Here is a 19578-nt window from a genome sequence, read left to right as displayed (position 1 = left end):
AAATAAAATTGCTCCTGAGACAGGGAAAGAAAAGGAGAATAACATAGTTTAGATGCATATGAGAGGTTGGCTCAGAACCCTACTCATCCTCATTTCCGCACTGGGTTTAAAGCCCTGAGAGGAGGGAGTAGAAACCCAAGGTGAAATGAGAATCAAAGAGAGCATGAAACACTAACATAGAGATGATTAGGCAGAATGATGGCCAGAGAATCATTCATTCAATTTAATAATTTTTGTAAATTACTAATGTATAAAATGCTTACATCAGGAAACAGGTCATAAAATCCCTGCTCATAAAATCCCTGGTGGATATTCCTTTTTTTTTTTTTTTTTTTTTTAGATTTTGCTTGTTTATTCATGAGAGACACAGAGAGAGAGAGGCAGAGACATAGGCAGAGGGAGAAGCAGGCTCCCTGTGAAGAGCATGATGTGCTCTTATCTCCTCCAAGCTCTTATACAAGTAATCCAGAAGTTTCCACAGGCTCTGAGGAACTCAGATCTGAGAGCTAGCCTGCCTGCCAGGAGATTGCCATTGCTGCAGAAGGAGCCCCTGTAGCAGAAGCTACAGGCAGAAGTTGGATGGAATATCATTTGGAGCAGTGGAAGCCTCCAAGGAGACTCAGTGCCCATGAAGCTGGTCCAGCAAGGCGGTCTCTAAGCAGTGACCAGTGTACAGATGACAAGCTCCATGGATGCTATTGGTGGACGCAGGGAGGACATGAGGACCATGGGCCAAAAGCCTTCTCCTGTGGGTGGGGAGTAGGAAGGAAATTACAGGGAGAGAACCCTAAAACGTTGTACATTTATCTAAAAGAGTAAATTCAAGTAACTTGGAAGAGTGACTTGGAAGGGCCTCTTGTTTTTAAAATGGAAGAGCTGAAATACTTTCATGGCAAAGCTGAAGTTTGTTGTTTGTGTTAATTTTTGTGTTGCCTTCCATTGAGCAAAACAGGCACTGTGAGCAACTTTGAATCCAGCTACAGATAAAGGAAGAAAATTATCTTTCTGCCTTCCTTGATGGCATTGGTGAAGATCACCCTGCTAGAGAAACTGGCCCTGAGTGAGACAAAATACAGACAGTATCTCCCTTCATCAAAGTCTCAGCTTTATTGGGACTTTCTGTGGGTCTAAAAAAGAGAGAGAGAGAGAACATGTGGAAGGTGCTCTCAGGAATGTTGCTGTACTTCTCCCAATCTTATAGAGAAAGAAGCTGATGTTTAGAGAACAGTCCTGACAGAGTTCACACAGGTGATACTATGTAGCGTCACAAATATCAAATACACGAATTCCCAATCCAACAAAGCGATAGTGCCACTTCCATTCATTCCTTCACTCATTCATACACCCATTATGGGACCCAGGCATTTTGCGAGGTGCTAAAAACAGGCACAACTAAGCCCCTCTGAACTTGCAGTAAAAGGGCCATTTGAGCCAAGAAAACATAATTTGGTAATTACGGTATATGTGACAAGTGGTTTGATAGGTAAAGCATAGGTTGTGGTGAAAGTACCCAGGAGGGATGGGATACCTGAGCCAGACCTAAGAAGGAAAGGGAAGACTCACAGGAGGAAGAAGCTTCTAAGCTGAGATGTGAAGTTGAGAAGCAGGAAGCTAAGTGAAAGAAGAGAGGGGAGGATGGAAAAGAGGATTGCAGGAAGGGGGAGCCATACAAGTAAAGGCCAATAATGAAGAATGTTTAAGTAATTAGATATTGGTCAGTAAGACTAGTGTTTAATAATAAAAAAATAATAACAACAATGTAGACAATTATTGAGCCTACTTATAAGATACATCAAGAGGTCTGTGAAAGAACCAGAGAGATGGAAGGATAACACAGCACTGCCAAAGGCCAGGGAAGCGAAGGTTTCGAGGAGGAGGAAGTGGCCATATGTCCAGTGGTACCCACAGGTCAAGCTAGCTATGGTCTGAGACATGGTGGTTGGATTCAGTGATGAGATTCAGCAACCATGGGCAGTTGCGGCTCTAGTGGTGTGATGGGCACATTGTGGTGAATGTGGGGATGAATGGGAGGAGACGAAGCAGAAACAGCTAATTTCGATGTCTCTTGCAAGAAGGGGAGAAGAGAGATCATACAGCATAATTGGAAGGAAATAGGAGGTCAGGAAAGAAGATTCTGGGGGTTTTTGGTTGTTGTTTTTGTTTTTTTGTAAAACAGCCTTGAGTATTGTTTAAATGTTGATCTAATCAGAAAAGACTGGTTGAGTAGAAGGAGTTAAAATTTAAAAAAAAAAAAAGAAAGAGTTTAACTGATAAAATGTTGCTCCTAGCAAGGTACAGAAAATGGCCTGAGAAGAGCATTATGATGGGGAGAGGAAGAGAAAGGGCTGCATGTGGATACAGAAAAGTTTCTAGTTTGGGTGCAGGAAAATGAAGGAGTTCCTATCTGATTTTAGCTGGAAAAGGTGGTGGGATGTAGGGATGGTACGGTTTTATTTTTGTTTATTTATTTAGGATTTGGGGCAGGGAATTTTTATTTATTTACTATATGCCATACTTTTAGCTGGGGATTTTGCAAACACCAGCTCAATTTATTTTCACAACAATGCTGATCCATAGATAGTAGCACTCTAGTTTTCCAAATGAAGACATTAAGGCTTACTAACAGAAGTCGAATAAGTGTCCCAGTTACACAGCTGGCAAGAAGAGCCTAGTTTCCCTACCAGGTCCATATGACTCCAAAGCAAGATCTTTTCAGGTGTATTTGCAGGCAGAAGGAAAAGGGCAAGCGAAGAGAAAAATTAAAGTATCAAAAGAATATATCCGGTGGAAGCAAATCCTAAAGAAGGAGAGGGACCAGCAAGAAATAGGAGAACTTGTCTTCCTTAAAGTCAAAAGTAGAGAAAAAGAAGGTGGGCTGGATGAAGATAGAGAGAACTGGTCAGGGAAAGGACATCTTTGAGACGGATAAGGTGGAATAGCCTTGATCTTCATCAATTTGGAGTGAAGTCCCCGCGAAGGCAGTCTGCCTCCATGTGCTAGGCTTTGAGGATACAGCATGAGTAAATCAGATGAAGTCACCACCTCACAGCACTCTAAAGCTAGTCTCATGTCACAGACATTGGGCAATAATTTAAAATAATTAGTTGGATATGGTAAGTCCAGGGTGTGCTATAGGGGTTTGGAGCAGCTACTTTGGAAAAATGAGCAGGAACATGGTAAGAAACAGGCACACACTTGTGAAGTCCTAGGTTCCAGTTCCTGGACAAAGGTATGATGCCCCAGGAAGGGAGCAAGAAGTTCTAGTTTGGGGATGCGCCCATCATTCAAAAAAAGGACCAACAGTTCCAGGTTGGTAAATGAAACTTGAACTGGAGAACAGCAAAGATTTAGGATCTGAAAGTTGGAACGTAGGAAAAGGGGAGAAGGGTAAACAAGAGGTCAAGGGGACGTTAAGGTCAAGGGCCAGGTTGACGTTAAGAAGCAATTTTGAAAATGACCACTGCAGGCACCGATTGAGTACTTACTTTGGGCCAGGTGCCGCACTAAATGCTCTATGAACTTCCAGAATTTGCTCTACATAGCAAAGTTATAGCACGGGTCCTCGTGATATTACCATTTTCTAGAGAGATAAAGGAAGCTTAGAGAAGTTAAATAACTTGCCCAGGGTCACTTACAGATCACAGTAAGTGGCATGGATGCCAAATTACAAAGCCAGCATTCTTCTGTGAATCGGCAGTCCAGTCTCTGGCTCTGCATGCTGGTGGGGCCTAAAGGATGCCCTATACCAGCAATGGCTGAAGGGGGAGGGGACGGGAGTACCATCTCAGCCCAAGACAAGGGGGCCGTGAGTAACTCCAGGGATGATGATGTTTCTAGGAATGATGGCAACAAATGAGGTGGGGAGAACCCGGAAGAGTCACTCTGGAAGCTGGAGGAGTATCTTGGAGTAGAACAACCTGGAGACAAGGATGGCCACTGGCAACAGAATGCAACTGAATTACCCTGGAAACAACTGAGACTGACTCAGGTGAGGATGGGGACCTGAAGTAAAATGTGTGGCAAATTCATACCCAGCTCACGATTGTCTGTCAGCTTCATTGAGGCAGCCTACGGAACCCTACTGGTCTGCCTGGGATGGGAGCACTGCTGTCCCAGTGGGGAGCATCTGTTTTGATCAGAGTCAGCCCCATAATTAGTTCTATGACCTTGGACCACACATTCAACTTCCCTGGATCTCAGCATGCTCAGCTGTAAAGTGAGGGGGGTGGATCTGATTAACTCTCCCTGGGAACGTTAGTGCTCTGCTCTGCGCTCCCTCTGCCACTCATGCCTGTGTCAGATACAGCTCTCAGCCTCCTCCTCAGCGACACTGTCACCGCCACACACTGAGACTTACCCTGAGGCCAAGCTCTATATTGTCCAGTCTGCGTATATCAACTCATTCAATTCTCACACCAACTCTATCATCAAGGCAAGAGTTTCTGGCAAGATAGGCTGGGTCTGAATCTGTGCGACCTCAGAAAAATGTCCTAACATCTTGAACCCTGCCTCATCTCATCTGCAAAATGGGAAGAATACTGGGATTTGCTGCTCCAGATTGTCATGAGGTCAGAATGAGGTGAGTCACGTGAAAGTGCTCTGTAGCTCACTAGGAGCAGTCTACAAATGTGAGCTCTCATGGAAGTTTGTTTCACAAATGGGGTAAGTGAGACTTGGCAAGTTTAAGTTCACTGTTTTGGGTCGCTCAGCCAGTAGGAGGCGGACTGTGGGTTCCCACACACATCTGTGTGACTTCAGAGCTCACTGCCTGTGTCTCCTCTTGAGATCACCAGAGAGCCTCACGTTATCCCTCCCTCCAGTAGAGGGTTGGACAATAATCCCAAATCAAGCAATCACACTGGAAGCACATCACTGGAAGGCAAACATGCTGGAGAGTCTCCCGCAGGAGGATGCGTGCCATCACCTTATCCGCGGTGACAACGGAGGCCACGAGGTGCTACCAACAACCTAGAATCTGCCTAAACTCTCCTCTCTCCCGCAGCACGGCTACCTCCCCGAGGTGTCACAGAACAGACTGGTACATTCCCCAATGGTGGCCTGGGGACACTGTCACAAATCACGGTCGAGTGACCTCATGAAGATGTCGAGCCCTCTCAGGCAGCCTCAACCCCGAATGCGGCCACCTGAATTTCCAGGGCTGGCTTCTGAGACAGCGGGAGAGGAACCAAAGTAATATGGCTCTTAGGGATCCCTGGGTGGCTCAGAGGTTGAGCATCTGCCTTCGGCCCAGGGCGTGATCCTAGAGTCCCGGGATCGAGTCCCGCATCAGGCTCCCTGCATGGGGCCTGCTTCTCCCTCTGCCTGTGTCTCTGCCCCCGCCCCTGTGTGTCTCTCATGAATAAATAAACAAAATCTTAAAAATATATATGGCTCTTAAGATGTGTCAGGGATTTCAAAGGAAGAGCTTGAGGAGAGACAGGCACAGTGGAGAGAAGGCCTAGGCCGTCCGGGACGTGTGAAGCCGCAGCACCTGGACAACAGCTTGCGGCAAAGACAAAGCTCACGAAGCCCTGCACAGAGCATGCCTGGCCACAGCCCTCCTCCGCTCCCCCAACCCTCTCACCCCACTCTCTCCCCACCCTTCCATATCCCCAGGGCCGCCTCTGAAAGGGGTGAGGGTCACCGTGCAAAGAAAACCTTCCCCCGAGGACAACAGAAGTGATGGGGGCAGGAAGGTCCTCTGGGGCTGCAGGAGCCCCGCGCCTTCCCAGAGCAGGTGGCAGCAGCTGGCTCTGCATACAGACCCCCGGCCCAGACCCCGGCCCAGATCCGGCCCACATCTCCTGCTTAGGGACCCAGCAGAGGCCTTGTATGGGACCCGAACCAGAGGCATTTCTCCTCAGCTATATCCTTGCCTCCTCCTTCTGACCCCTCCTACCTCTTCCCTGCCAGCCTGCAAACTTTCTGGCTGGTCCTCTCTCTGCCTCCGCAGCATCTTTCCCAGCCCTCACCCTCTTCCTCCGTCCTCTGTCCCCTTTGGCCCCTCCTCCCCTCTTCCGTACCCCTTCTCTCCACTGGGACCTTCTCCTCCCCCTCTGCTAAACCCATAAAGTGGGGTTGGTTTAAACGAAGGCTCATGCACCCTTCCTGCCATCCCTCACTGTGACACAGCTGTGCCCCTCTGCCTGGGCCCCTGTGCCCCCCAGACCTGCCCCCTCCCAGATACTCGGAGAACTGGAGGCCTCCCCATCCGATCTTCACACATTCCAGGCAGCTGGCAGGAGTGACTTTTCTCTGATCCCTCAAGCCATCCTGCCTGGGATTCTGTCTGGAAGCTGCTCTATTCTGGCCTTGACACACACCAGCTGAATGCGACCTTGGGCACTGCCTCAGTTTCCCCCTCTGTGAAATGCAGATCCTAGCGGTACCTGCTCCATGGGGCCCTGGGGGTGAGGTGAGTTAACACAGCACTCGGTGAGCACTCCACTCATGTTAGTGACCGTCATGCCTGCACCTCGGTGGCTTGAAGAGTCTCCATGCAGAGTAAACATGCCTAATACCCCCCATATCATCCTGATAACTTAAAGGTCATAGGTGGTAAACAGTTCAAGGAAGATGAGAGAGAAACAGGAGCTGCCTTTTTATTTTATTTTTAGCTTCATTTTTTTCATTTCACTTGAGTTTTCTTTGTATGACATCGAAGTCAAGGCTCTATGAACATTATACATTTTTTTTGAAATTAGTGTCTATCTAGTTGCAGAAAGGGAAAGGCTTGTGTCCAGAATTCCTGGAACATTCAGCAGAATCCTGGCATTCCCCCCTGAGCATACACAGAATCTCCAAGAACATACCCGTGGCCACACGTGCTGCCTGCGGCCGGCACTCTCCCTCTTAGTTCTGTGATGCAGGGTGCTTACCTAAGAGAAGAAACTGGGTCACTATGAATGAGCGGTGCAGCTGGTATAGCAGGAAGGGTGGCTTAGGTAACAGTTCAAAGTCCAGGAGCCCTGATTCAGCTGGCACGAGGGTGGGCTTGAGCCTAGCTCAGTTCCCAGGCTCAGAAAATTACAGGATCACATGAAAGATTTGGGGCAGGGGGCAACCTCTCTGTTTACCAAAGTGCTATCCCAAAGACCAGAGTCCTCTTGCATTCCTGACTGATAGGAAAAAATAAACTGGTGAATGGGTTCCAAGGTCAGACAGAGGATAAGAAAGGAAAACATATTTATAATATCCAGAGCACATTTACTAATGATGAAGTCAAAAAATCTTTCATTCAGAACCGAGTTCACTACTTCGAAAATTGTGATGAGAACAGCATTAGGATCAAAGTCTTTCTTTTGTGTCATCTATAAAATAACTGGGGCTTAGCAAGGTTTAGGTAAGGAGATTATTTAGAAAATAAACTATTTCCAATTACTGACATTTATTGGAAGCAACTGTCATGCTAATTATGCTTCAGTCTTGTGATTAACATAATTTTCTTCAATGATCTTCACTTTGTTAGTGTACATATAGCAAGATGGTGTGTTATAATAATAGTAGGACTTTTTTTTAAATTTTTTATTTATTTATGATAGTCACACAGAGAGAGAGAGAGAGGCAGAGACATAGGCAGAGGGAGAAGCAGGCTCCATGCCCCGGGAGCCCGACGTGGGATTCGATCCTGGGTCTCCAGGATCGTGCCCTGGGCCAAAGGCAGGCGCTAAACCGCTGCGCCACCCAGGATCCCAATAGTAGGACTTGATAGTTGTTAGACTCGGAGCCAGAAGGGACATAAGAGACCCTATGATCAAGCCCTACATTGGACACAAGGGAATGGTGAGGCTCTAAGGTTGGGTGATTTCTTGTTCTTAGGACATGTATCAGCAGACTAAGGACAGCTGGGTCTTACAGCTCCTGTTCCAATATTCTTTTCTATTTTATCAAGCAGAAGCTGGGTTGAGTAACACCAACAACAACAACAAAAAATCGAGCTAGAGTCCGTATCTGCAACTAGTATAAGAAATTAGCAAGAAGTTTTCTATTGAAGGGGAGACAAAAGAGGAGCATCCCTAACAGGGTAAAGGCATTCGCAAATGACTCCTTTAATACAAGAGAATTAACATAAAAATCCAGGTACACCAGCCCATCACCTGAGAGATTCTGAAAAGTAAATGTCCAAGAATATTTGTCTAATTAGTTTGTCATAGAAACACGGCAGGGAGTCCCAAAAAGGGAACATATCAGATTCGCCTGCAGGGCTTTTGAAAACTACATCCCCAGAGGGATTTTCTCACATACACTGAGGGGAAATTGGGAAGGGATGAGGGAGGGATGCCAAAAGCTCATCAGGCAAAGGGGGGGGAGGTATTATGGAATTTGAATAAGCTCCCCTCTGCGACTCTAATACAATCTCCATCCAACCCTTGTGGTCAACCTTCAGCTGACTGTAGAAAGAAGCCGATGCCATCTCAGGCATCCGGGAAGCCTGGAATCCGTGTTTGCTCAGTGAATTTAATGTTGTGTAATAACAATAATAACCAAAATCGTTCTCCTTCGTGGAGCCCCTGTATGTCACATTATCACGCTTAGCATTTCACAACCATAAATCACATTTAATTCTCAAGACAACTGTGCAAGGCAAGTCTTATCATTCCCCTTTTACAGATGAGGAAAGAAAGGTTCAGAGAGGTTATGTAATTTGCCGAAGGTCACACAGCTGATAAGCAGCAGAATGGGTGTTGGAGGCCCATCCAGTTGCTTTTCATTCAAACGTTTTTTGCAGCAGGCTTGGAATAGTTGCCTTTTCTATTCCAGGCACTCCTTCTAGACAAGTTAAATGCACCCACATTCCTGGGTGCAAGTAAAAATTATAGCAATGCAGACAGGTTGGCAAGGAGGAAGAGAAGCTCCTTTTTTGATCTGTGTCTACTTCACATATCTCTTTTTAAACCTCAGCCTCAATTTATCCAGAAAACACACTTGCCATATTTGTTTGTTTACTGTGAATACCCTCCACCATACCTGCTACGTAGGTGGCATCTGTGATACACGGACAACATACCACTGAAGGGATGTGTTGCCTCAGAACTTTGGGAGGCTGGAATCCAGTGTTCAGTGGGGTTCTTGGAAAGCACAGGCCACCTGCCTCACCAAGATGCTCCAGATTCATTGCTTTACTTCCTTATGCTTTAGAGCAGTGCTTCTCGAGCTTTGGTGGGCTTCAATATTACTGAAAGGCTTGAGCAAAACTTACTGCGCCCACCCCTAGAGATGCTGACCCAGTAGGTCTGAGACAGAACTCCAGAATTTTTGTCTCTTACAAGCTTCCAGCAGCTGCTGGTGCTGCCTTCTTTGGATCACACTTTGAGTAACACTGTTCTAGAATTTTTTGGCTTAGAGAAGGCTGTGGGGAGGGCTATGCAATAAATAGAAACTGGATAGTTAAACTGTTCATTCTAAAGCTAATGACCATTTGGAGGAATAATTAAGGAATTTCATTAGCTTGTAACTTTCACGTTTTTGCTTGTTTTGAGTTTTTTGCTTGGCTACTGTGTGACCAGATCAAATCATTATATTTTTATATATCTCAATCATTATCCCAAAGGGGCTAATTTAAAAAACTAAAAACTTCTTTCTTGGTCTCCTTTTTGCAGAGTTGGATACTAACTCTTTGAATACAAAAGAGCTCTCAATTGTACTATTCCACTAACCTGGCATTCCCTGGGTGGGCCTGGCAGGGACAGGTCAGCTTTGACCCTCTACACTCTGTGCAAACAATGAAACAAAGCCAAGGACCAAATGGATGCCCAGGATGAGGTGGTCTGTCATCCAGGTGTAAGATCCGGCTGAAAAAATTCAGAGGAAGGGGAAGGAATCCTGTCTACACCTTCCCCTTAAAACTGGAATGAATCCAACTTTTATGTTTTAAAAAAATCCCACAAAAGAAGGAGGAAGGAAGGAAAGTGGAAAATTCAGAGTTTGAACTGATTCGGAGTTCAGGACCGAATGTCCCACTAAAGACTTGACAAATAGCAAGCATATGCCTGAGCCTCATGAGGAAATCAGAGCAGAAGACATACAATTTTGTGCCTGTTCTCCCACAACCCATCAGAAAAAAAATCTCCAAGCTGCGAGCCTTCACTCTCCTGGGTACAAGCTACAGAGGCAGAAAGGCTTCTGGGTGTGTGCACACACACATGCACACACACAAACCCTTAGGGGCCATCTAGCTGCACAGCTTATAGACACCAAGTCTAACTGTACTTGGATAAACAGGAAAAAGATGCCAGATTAACTCCTTCCCTAGTTAATAAAGTTGTCAGCAATTTTCATTTTTTTTTTTTTTAAAAAAAGCCCTCAGCAAGTGGCTGTCCCCCAGACCTTCCTAAGCGCTTCTTCAGCTTTATACTTGCAAGCAAATGTGATTGGAAATCAAACTGCTCCAAATATTTGCTGTCTAGATTTTTTTCCTTTCTAAAGTTTAAAAAAAAAAAAGTGTTTTCTTCTTTTCCTGAGGTTTGAACCTGAGAAGTGCTCCCTACACAGCAGGACCCTGCCAAGGACAGAAAGCTTCATAACACAGGTGCTTTAGCCCCTCATTTGGCTGCTTGCACCATTTCAACTTTGAAGCCTTTTTATGTAACCCTGCAGGCCGCGCTGACTCAAACCACCTGCCTGGGCATTTAGCTATGGCCCAGTCTCACCATCCTAGAGCAAGAGGATAGGATTGGATCCAGTTTCTGAGTCCTCCTATTCCAGATTCCTCATTGTATAAATGAAGAGCCAGATTTTCCAAAAGATTGAGGGATTCCATCAAGGCTACCCAGCTGGTTAGAAGCAGAACCGGGTTAAAATTGTCCGAACGCAGGTCTGACAACCAGCTAATGTTCTAAACCTAATTGTGCAGAAGCATGTTCTCCAATTAGGTGGAAACCATGCTCTAAATGAAAAGCAGACCTGCAGCTGCCAGGTCAGTGAGGACCTCTAATACTGACAAAATGGAATTTAAGAGGAACACCAAACGTCAAGATTCTATCTGAAATCTTGACACTCCCTAGTTTGTAGTCAGTACACTGTTTTATTTTCTTATGTTGTTTATATGCATGTCCATGTCTCCAAAGGCTGTATTCTCCACCACGGAGGTACTGTCCTGTTCATCATTGTGTCCCTGCCCCCAACTAGCTGTTTAGCACAGACTTTGAACATAATGAACACTTAGTACACCTTTCTTTAAATAAATAAGTGCCCAAAACACTCAAGCAGAGCAGAAAGGTAAAGATGCTCTTATGAGAATGGCTGCTTCTCCTTCTGCCTATGTGTCTATGTGTGTGTCTCTGATGTGTGTTGTCTCTGATGAATAAACAAATAAAATTTTAAAATAAAGAAATAGAGAATGGGAACAAAAATAATTATCGGAATTATGTGAAACAGAAAACTCAGGGAGGGCAGTGGCCTAGGTATAGAAGACTACCAGGGGTTGGTTTCTAGACTAATGCACTTTCTTTTCCTGGAGCTCATTCAGTGATTCTTTCTTTACTTTTTAGGACATTTTGCTATCTTAATTGAAAGCCCTGCACACCTCCGATCAACTGCTGTCCCTCCTAAGAGACCAGCATACATGCAATCCCTTTGGAAAAGCTTAATCAGCCCTAATTGAGTCACAACATTAACCCAAATTAATTAGACTTTAAGAAAGTTGTCAACACCCTTCAAGGTAACCTGGCTCCAACTCCCTCCTAGCCTTCACAGGGAGAGAGCGTCCAAGCTCTGAAACCTTGAAATTCTGCCAATGACCCACGAATACAGGCCTCTTTCTTCTCGAAGACATTCACTCCATTGGCTTTTTATTTCCGTACTAAACAGAAATCAAAACAGAACATCATACTCCAAAAAGGATCACAGAACTTCAAAGTTCCAAAAACCTATTTCTGCAGTGGTCTGACAAAGAAGCACTCTGGTTTCAACTAGTAACCCTTTAGTGGGATCCCCATCTCAGAAATGTGTTACTGCATCCCTGGAAACTGAGACCACCCCCAACAGAAGGAGAAGCAAGTCTTCAGGTCTAAAAGTCACTAATCAAACAAACAAAATTGAACCTCTTATAACTCCAGGTCTTTGCAGCAATCCAAATATACTCTAAGATTCTATCCACTAATTTAACCACCATAAACTCTGTCTATGGAATTTGGCTCAGCACTAATTGGTGGCAAAATTTGCGAACTTATTCTTAAGGCGCATTTATTTTGCATTTGATAAATAAAAGCACCATTTTTTTAAAAAAAATCACCATATTCTTACAAAAGACCATTAGTTAACTAGAGAACCCAAAGGGTGTCCTCTTATGAAGATCCCCTTATCCAGGTGACAGACAGGTAGCACACAAGTATTGCCATCACCATTTCAGAATGAGGAAACAGCCTCAGGGACTTGAACTAAGTGAGTCAGTCATGAAGCTGAAATAGAAACCAAACTTCAAGATGACCTTGAAGCAAATGCAGCCGGAAAAGAAGTTGTTAATAGTGACACTTGTTTAGCCTGACATAACCCCAGAAAACAAGTCAAACTAGCCTCATAAGAAACAAGCCTTACAGGGATCCCTGGGTGGCGCAGCAGTTTGACGCCTGCCTTTGGCCCAGGGCGCGATCCTGGAGACCCAGGATCGAATCCCACATCGGGCTCCCGGTGCATGCAGCCTGCTTCTCCCTCTGCCTATGTCTCTGCCTCTCTCTCTCTCTCTGTGACTATCCTAAGTAAATAAAAAAAATAAAATAAAGAAACAAGCCTTACTGTCAAACCCTAACTATTATTGTACATATGCCATTACCTTGGCAAATTCACCACATAAGCTTGCTGTTTGTGACATAAGCCATATGTCACACATGCTGTATCTATGCTGCCTTGTTTTCCTTCCTAAGTATAATCCATAGAACACAAAAATGGCTATTTGTCTCACAAAACTAGGTGCTACGATATATGCTTATTCTTATATCTTGCATTTCATTTTAAAATCTATTCAAGAGCATTTGTTAACCAGTTTATTAGGATCAGGGGCATAGTCAGAGGGAGCTGTCCCCATCCAGCTGTAAGCAAAAATCACTTCTAAAGACATCTAAAGATTGGCGGATCCCATCAAGACTACTCAATTATCTAGTAGCTAAGCTGGGTTAAAATCAAGAACACAGGTCTGACTATCAGGCCAATGTCCTTACCCTCATTGTACAAAATCATGTTCCCCAATGAAATGGAAACAAGACTCCGAGCTAAAAGCTACCCTTCTGCTCCCAGATTGATCAGGATTTCTAATATTGACGGGAAGAATTCAAAAGGAGCACTACAAGTCTACATGAAACCTTTTCTCTTCAAAAGACTCTTCTCTCTTCCTCTCCTGTGCTCTCCCACTCCCATGTATTTTATGCCACTAGGATCTCAAAGCCCGATGAATTTGAACTTGCTCATGACGAGAAAAAAGCAAGAACTGAAAAGTTTGGCTGGCGTCAAAGTGCCCTTCCCACGCAGAAATATGCACGATAATTTCTGCAATTTTCAGGGGGAGGGGAAGGTATGAGAAATGAGGAAAGGGGAAAGTGAAAGAGGAGAGAGGGACAGAAGAAATGCATCCTAGTAAAACTCACACCCAGCCGGAAACTGAGGAGTATGATACCCCAAAATAAAAAGCAACAAGAAAACCCAAAACTATGCCAACTCAAGTGACTATCAAAATGTATAGAACTAGGGGTGGTGGAAGGGGAGGAGGGCGGGGGGTGGGGGTGAATGGGTGACGGGCACGGAGGGGGGCACTTGACGGGATGAGCACTGGGTGTTATTCTGTATGTTGGTAAATTGAACACCAATAAAAATTAATTTATAAAAAAAAATGTATAGAACATTCATCTGACAGATGAGTAACCCAAGGCTCTCCGGGGACTTGGGGGGAGGTCATTTAATCTAGGATGGACACGAGACTATTGTTCCCACCGAGCCCATCATTCTAACACCCTAAACTAAATTATTTCTTATGAAAATACGAAGGCTTCTTGGGACCATACTTTTAACCCAGAACACAGAAAAGAAGGCCCTCTTCCCACTACATTTAAATGACATCTTGTTATCTATATAGTCCCCTATGCAGGAGGCTCTGTGAGTGCAGGGACTGTAGCTGTCTAGGGCACCCAGCACAGAACCTGCATCATGGTGGGCATTTGGTGCCTCTTTTGCTAAGAGGATGATTTGCTGCAACATGTTGAAACTCAAATTCTACTTACACTTATGGGACAGAAGCACGTCAAAGGAATCTGCCCACCTCGTGGCTTCTTCTGTGGATAGTCTCCTAGGAAAGAAGAAACATCTCTCTTGAATATTTCTGAAATGACCCCCTCTCCATCAGCAACCATGGAAATTTGCTATGGAGAAGAAATCGGAAAAATGGTAGGGGGGGCGGGGGATGGCAGTGCAAATGAAAAACACGTGTAGGCCTGCAATTCTATCACTGTAAATGTGTACATTCTTAAGTAACTGATGGCAAATCTCAGTAAGGCAATTCAGCATATTTCGTTTGCTGGCTTTCAGTCTAAAACACCAAGCTAAATATGTACAGGATATGAAGATGTCAAGATAACCATGGAAAGAAACAAGCCTTAGCATGAGAAAAGGTGGACTGAGCTCCCAACTCCATATTTTACTGTGACCTTAATCTCTTCACTTCTGCAATGGGGATCATGATGCCCATCCCCGAACCCTTGAGAGTTAGATGAGGGGCATCTATGATATCATTGAACAAAGTACCTAAACAGTATAGGTACCGAGTCCAAATCATCTGAACCTAAACAGATTTTTAGAATATATTTGAATGTTTGTCTCCAAACTGAGAGCTCAGACTGACAACCAAGTAGAACCAAGAAGCCTCCTCCACCATAGCTTTATACAAGAGCGGTGGATAATACAGTTTTCTTACAAGTAAGAAAAGGGTCCCTACTCTGAGTTAGGTCGCACATTTTGAAAAGGAAAATTCATACCCGTGCACTCACGTTCAGAGATCTAAAAGGAACCACCAAGTGGCAGGGATTTATTGTCACTGGACTCATCCGGTCAACAGCTCACTAGAGGAGAACAGGTCCTTCGGCCCAGTGGTGGACGCCCCATGGGGAGCACCCTGGGAAGGCCACAGGGCCAAACTACTCACTTTAGAGCACGGTTGGGCTTGTCGGGAAGAATAGCTGTGAAATCGCTACAGGAGTCTGACTTGTGAGACAGGCATCCCAGGCGGGTCCTCATCCCTTTGTTCCTGCAACAAGCACAGGGGCAGACGGACGGGGACTGTCATGATCATAGCCGTCAGCTCCATAAAGGGGCCCCTGGAACTGCTGCTGCGGGAGCCTGTGCCGCCTCCCCTGACCCCCACATCCTTCCCCAGGTGGTCCCTAAAGATTTCATGAACAAGAGGAGACATGCCTAGAAGATCAAGGGATATACTCACTCCCTAACTTGACTACTGGAATGGTAATAGGTACCCTACCCCTAGAGGTTTAATGCTTCTTTCAAAGCTAACATTCAAGTTGATAGTAAGTCAATGAAGGTCATTAGCTTGGAAGAATTTCTAAATTAGGATTCTCTGTAGGGAAAGGAAATACAGGGAAGACAAAATAACAATTCACATTTTGCTCTCCCACTAGGAGGGCAAAGTAGCAGCAGCAACAGCAGCAGCCCTAATTACAAAGCCCCAGAAGTAGTACCCGCAAAGAGAGTGGAGGGTTGCTTGCATAATACAGGGGCGCATGCCCCAGAACCTCCGAGCACAAATGAAGCTTTAAGGCAAATTAATTCTGACTCAGGTTCTCCTCCCCACTTATCCCCCAAACCTGGGGATGTATATGCATGAACGGCTGTGGACCAGCAGAGAGCAACACCTGTAGGCGAAGGCACGAGCAGCTGGTATGGTTGAAGTTAAGACCCAGGGCCCCTTGTATTTAAACACACTTGTGTTTACCTGACGGAGCTCTCGTATCCCTATTTATGTTTTGGCTTATCTCAATCAGCATGTTTAAAACTTTAACATGTATGTTTAAAGTTCTCTCTCTCTCTCTCTCTTTCAATTTTCCTAAGGAACAGATACTTAAATGTTATCTGTTAGGGAAGGTCCAATGAGAAATTACACTAACGTCTCTTTCGGACTTTCAACATTAGCCCCTTTTTAACCTTTAACGAGACATCCGCCAACTATGGCCCGGCAAGATGCCTGTTTGTGCAAATAAAGTTTTATGGGAACACAGCAACACCCGTTTACTTACATATGTTCTAAAGCTGCTTTCAAGCGCGAAAGCAGAGTTGGGTGGTTGCAACACAGACTGTATGGCCCATAAAACTCAAAATATTTACTCTCTGGCCCTCGGCAGAGTGAGTTTACTGACCCCTGACCTTTAACTATGGCAGCTCTTTGCACAAAGAGCAAAGGTAAGTGGCAAGGGTTTGGCATAATCACATCAGGCCTGAAGAACTTATAAAAGGGCACTGCCACGTGCACACTGGTTAACACTTTGCCACGGAAATAGTCCCGGAGATATTATTCTCCGTGTGGAAAGGAAGTCCTCCCAGCCTGGCTCTCCCTTCCCCTGTCACATGCATCCTGGGCCTGGGTGGAGACGCTAGAGGCCATCTAATTCAATCTCTTCCTTTCACTCCAAATGAATTTTCATCCCTGACCCAGCTAATTGTTCACAGAAATCTTATCCAACAAATGTCTACTGGGATGGTATCACATTTGGCAAGGATGGACAACATTTGTATTCCACAGCCCATCTCTGAGAGCCTTTTAAAGCTGGAACATCCAAGTTCCCAGAAATATCCCCTCTCCTGCAGAAAACTAGGCCTACACGTCCTGTGCTCCCACCTCTTATCTCAGCCAGGCGCATTATGAAGCCATCAATTTGGTGGCGTTTCAAAACATTGGCGATAGCCATTCTCTCTTCTGCGATGGTGAGCATCTTATGTCCACTCACTCTTAAAAATCACAGGGGGCTCTGACACCAGGCCGAGTGAGCAACTGATTAAGGGCCCTTGAGTCACCACTTTCCGTGAATTCAAGTAAAGGTCTTGCTCAGGCTGTACCAAGGCCACAACCCAACCTTCAGTGAGTCAGTTCCCTCCTTCGTGCCACAGGATCATCAATCACAGAATAGTCAGGTCAATGCCCCAAAGAGCAATTAAGAAGACTTCAAAAAATGGCAAATCCACACAAGTCATCTAAGGAAGTTTCACAGGGGCCAGTGTAGAGGGTCTACTTGTTACCAAACCAACGGTGATTCTCCCCAAGAGTTTGCAAAAATCTTCCACAAAATATCCTTTGGGGCCCAACGGTTTTCATTTTCCATCTTGTCTAGCTGAGACCTGAATTACAACCTTGTTAGTTAGGTCTGAAATAATGGGAGCGGAAGTGCCAGTCACAGGTTAAGGTTACTTCAATGCAAGCAAGCAAGCAAGCAAGAAAACAAAATTTTAAAAAGTAAGCTTGCCCTCATCTCCCCTCCCTGTTCCAGTACCTCAAAGAGGTCCCTAAGTGGTTCAATACAAGCTCATGCACAGTCCCACCCCAGAAGTCCCATCAGTCAACAGGAGGGCTTGGCACTGAGGTGGGTTCTGCTGGCAAGAAGCGCCCCGGGAAGGAGGGCACAGTCCACACGGGTGGCCTGAGAGGGTGGACTCAGGTGGACCACCCAGGGGATTAGAAGGCTGGGGCAGGCTCACACAGCAGGGAGGAGGAAGAGGAAGGGCAAGAGCAGGAAGACAGGTTAGCATCATTACCTGCGTGGCATCAGTAAAGCGGCCATGCAGGCACGCGCTTACGGTTAACCCTCTGGCCGGTGTGCAGGGACGTCAGGGCGGGAGATAAGACTGCGGGGCACAGGGATTTACCCTTTCACGTCCTCTCACCTAAAATCAAAGAATCTGCTGTAAGAGGGGGGCTGCCCTCTCTTATCTGACTGTGCTACAAATCCTCTTGGATGGCTTCGCACTGATGGAACACCTCCACACACACACACACGCACACACACTCACGCAGCCCATTCCCCACAAATCCCTGCTTGGCCTGAGGGAGGGTGACTGACCAAGGCTGAACAGGCACAGATCGTGGGTGGCTTCACATCGCAGTCTGGCGGTCAAGGGCTCCCATTTCCCCAACCAGTGGCCATCGACGGTGAAGTGGGGCACGTGCCTCAGGGGACAAAGGCATGGGCCTGGGCGAGCCAAAAATGACTGCTCTCTTTGTTTGATTCCAGTGGGGCCCAAGTGACCAGGCAGCCAGGGATGGGGGAGGGGGGTCAGCACTTGCTCTAGAATTATTTGATTGGCTGCTCTTCTGATTCTCACCTCCCTCTAAGGGAACCCGTCCTGGGGGTGGGAATGCAAGGAGCCTTGGGAGGGGATGAGCAGGAGGAAGGGTGGAGTAACTCAAGGGAGACTTGTCAGGCCCCGTCACTGCACAGGCCTGCTCCTTTGCAGGATTACAGGCACAAGCTGGTGAGATGAATATGCAAGCCATGCCCTCTTGCCCATATGGAGGCCGCCCCACCTGCCCCAGCCCAGGGACTGGCCCATTCCTGACCTGAAGTGGGGAGGACAGTAGGAAAGGGGATATTGAGGTTGAGGGCTCGTGGACTGAACCTCTCTCTCTCCTGAGGGTACCATCCTCGGTGCTTCAAACCCTTTGTTCCCACAGAAATGATAGGAAGAAACATGGGAAGAGAGCAGCCTATCCGTAAAGGGCTCCCCAGGGGAACCCTGACACCAAACATAGAATCCATTTTAAAAGAAACCTAATTTAGATAGATAAGGCCCCTACCCGGTCTACTCCGTTTAAATTGTTTTGATATTACACGGAACGTATCACAAATACTTTTTAAAATACCTTCTCTAATAATATCAAAATTGGTAAAATTAAAACATGGCTTTGTTAACACTGAAAAAAAATTGTTAAGAGTTTGTGTAAAAGCTCAACCTCCAGGAGACTGAGCTTAGATGACATCCCCCCTGACAGTAGGGACATCTCCTTAACCTTTGTTCTAATGGTGCATACACCTGCCTGGCCCAGACGTCAGGACATCAAAGCCCTTCACAGAGTGAAGCTTCTCTCTCTTCCAGCTGTAAGAAATCACTGTTTGGGGCACCTATGCCTCATTTTCCCTTGCTTATGGGCTCTCATCCTGGAGGAGGGGAAGCCTGTGCCAGGGGCCTTCGTTATACCGGGTGATGAACAGAACCAGGGAGGACTCCCCACAAACACAGCAGGCAAGGTCATTTGGGGCAGGCATTACCAGGCCTCCAGTCCCTGCCCTGTCGCTCTTCCCGCTCCCGCTGCTAGCTCCCACTGGCTTGCCAGGACCACTTCATGCCTGCCTCTCTCCCTTCCAAATCCAGCGCTGCCCACCGTGCCCACCCCCCCTGCCCCCGCCCCAGACCCTCCACATCCCTTCACTTAGCCCAGCCTTGAATTCAATTAAATCGGAATCTGCAGGAGACTCTGGCCCCTGCTTCCTCATTCATCCCAACCCCAGTGCCTCGGGGCTCTTAATTCCATCTGGTCCTTGACTTCTAGGGGACGGAGTTTGGGGTCACTGGAGCCCAGGAAGGCCCACGGAAATG

At 46.1% G+C, this 19578-nt stretch overlaps 1 protein-coding gene across 1 annotated transcript in view; it reads right to left on the bottom strand.

Annotated features, from left to right (window-relative positions):
* RGS8 (regulator of G protein signaling 8) overlaps positions 1 to 19578 on the bottom strand; it is a 37527-nt gene that overhangs the window by 3588 nt on the left and 14361 nt on the right. The window contains exons 3-5 of the mRNA XM_055319386.1: positions 17740 to 17868; positions 15125 to 15226; positions 14208 to 14272 (exon numbers count right to left, since the gene is read on the bottom strand). Of these exons, the coding sequence (XP_055175361.1) occupies positions 14208 to 14272; positions 15125 to 15226; positions 17740 to 17765 (193 nt within the window). The 5' untranslated portion in view covers positions 17766 to 17868. The remainder of the gene's footprint in view (positions 1 to 14207; positions 14273 to 15124; positions 15227 to 17739; positions 17869 to 19578) is intronic.

The sequence above is a fragment of the Nyctereutes procyonoides genome, unplaced genomic scaffold, assembly GCF_905146905.1.
Source record: "Nyctereutes procyonoides isolate TBG_1078 unplaced genomic scaffold, NYPRO_anot_genome, whole genome shotgun sequence".
In the NCBI taxonomy this organism is placed as follows: Eukaryota; Metazoa; Chordata; class Mammalia; order Carnivora; family Canidae; genus Nyctereutes; species Nyctereutes procyonoides.
This window is presented reverse-complemented; position numbering and strand designations above follow the sequence as displayed.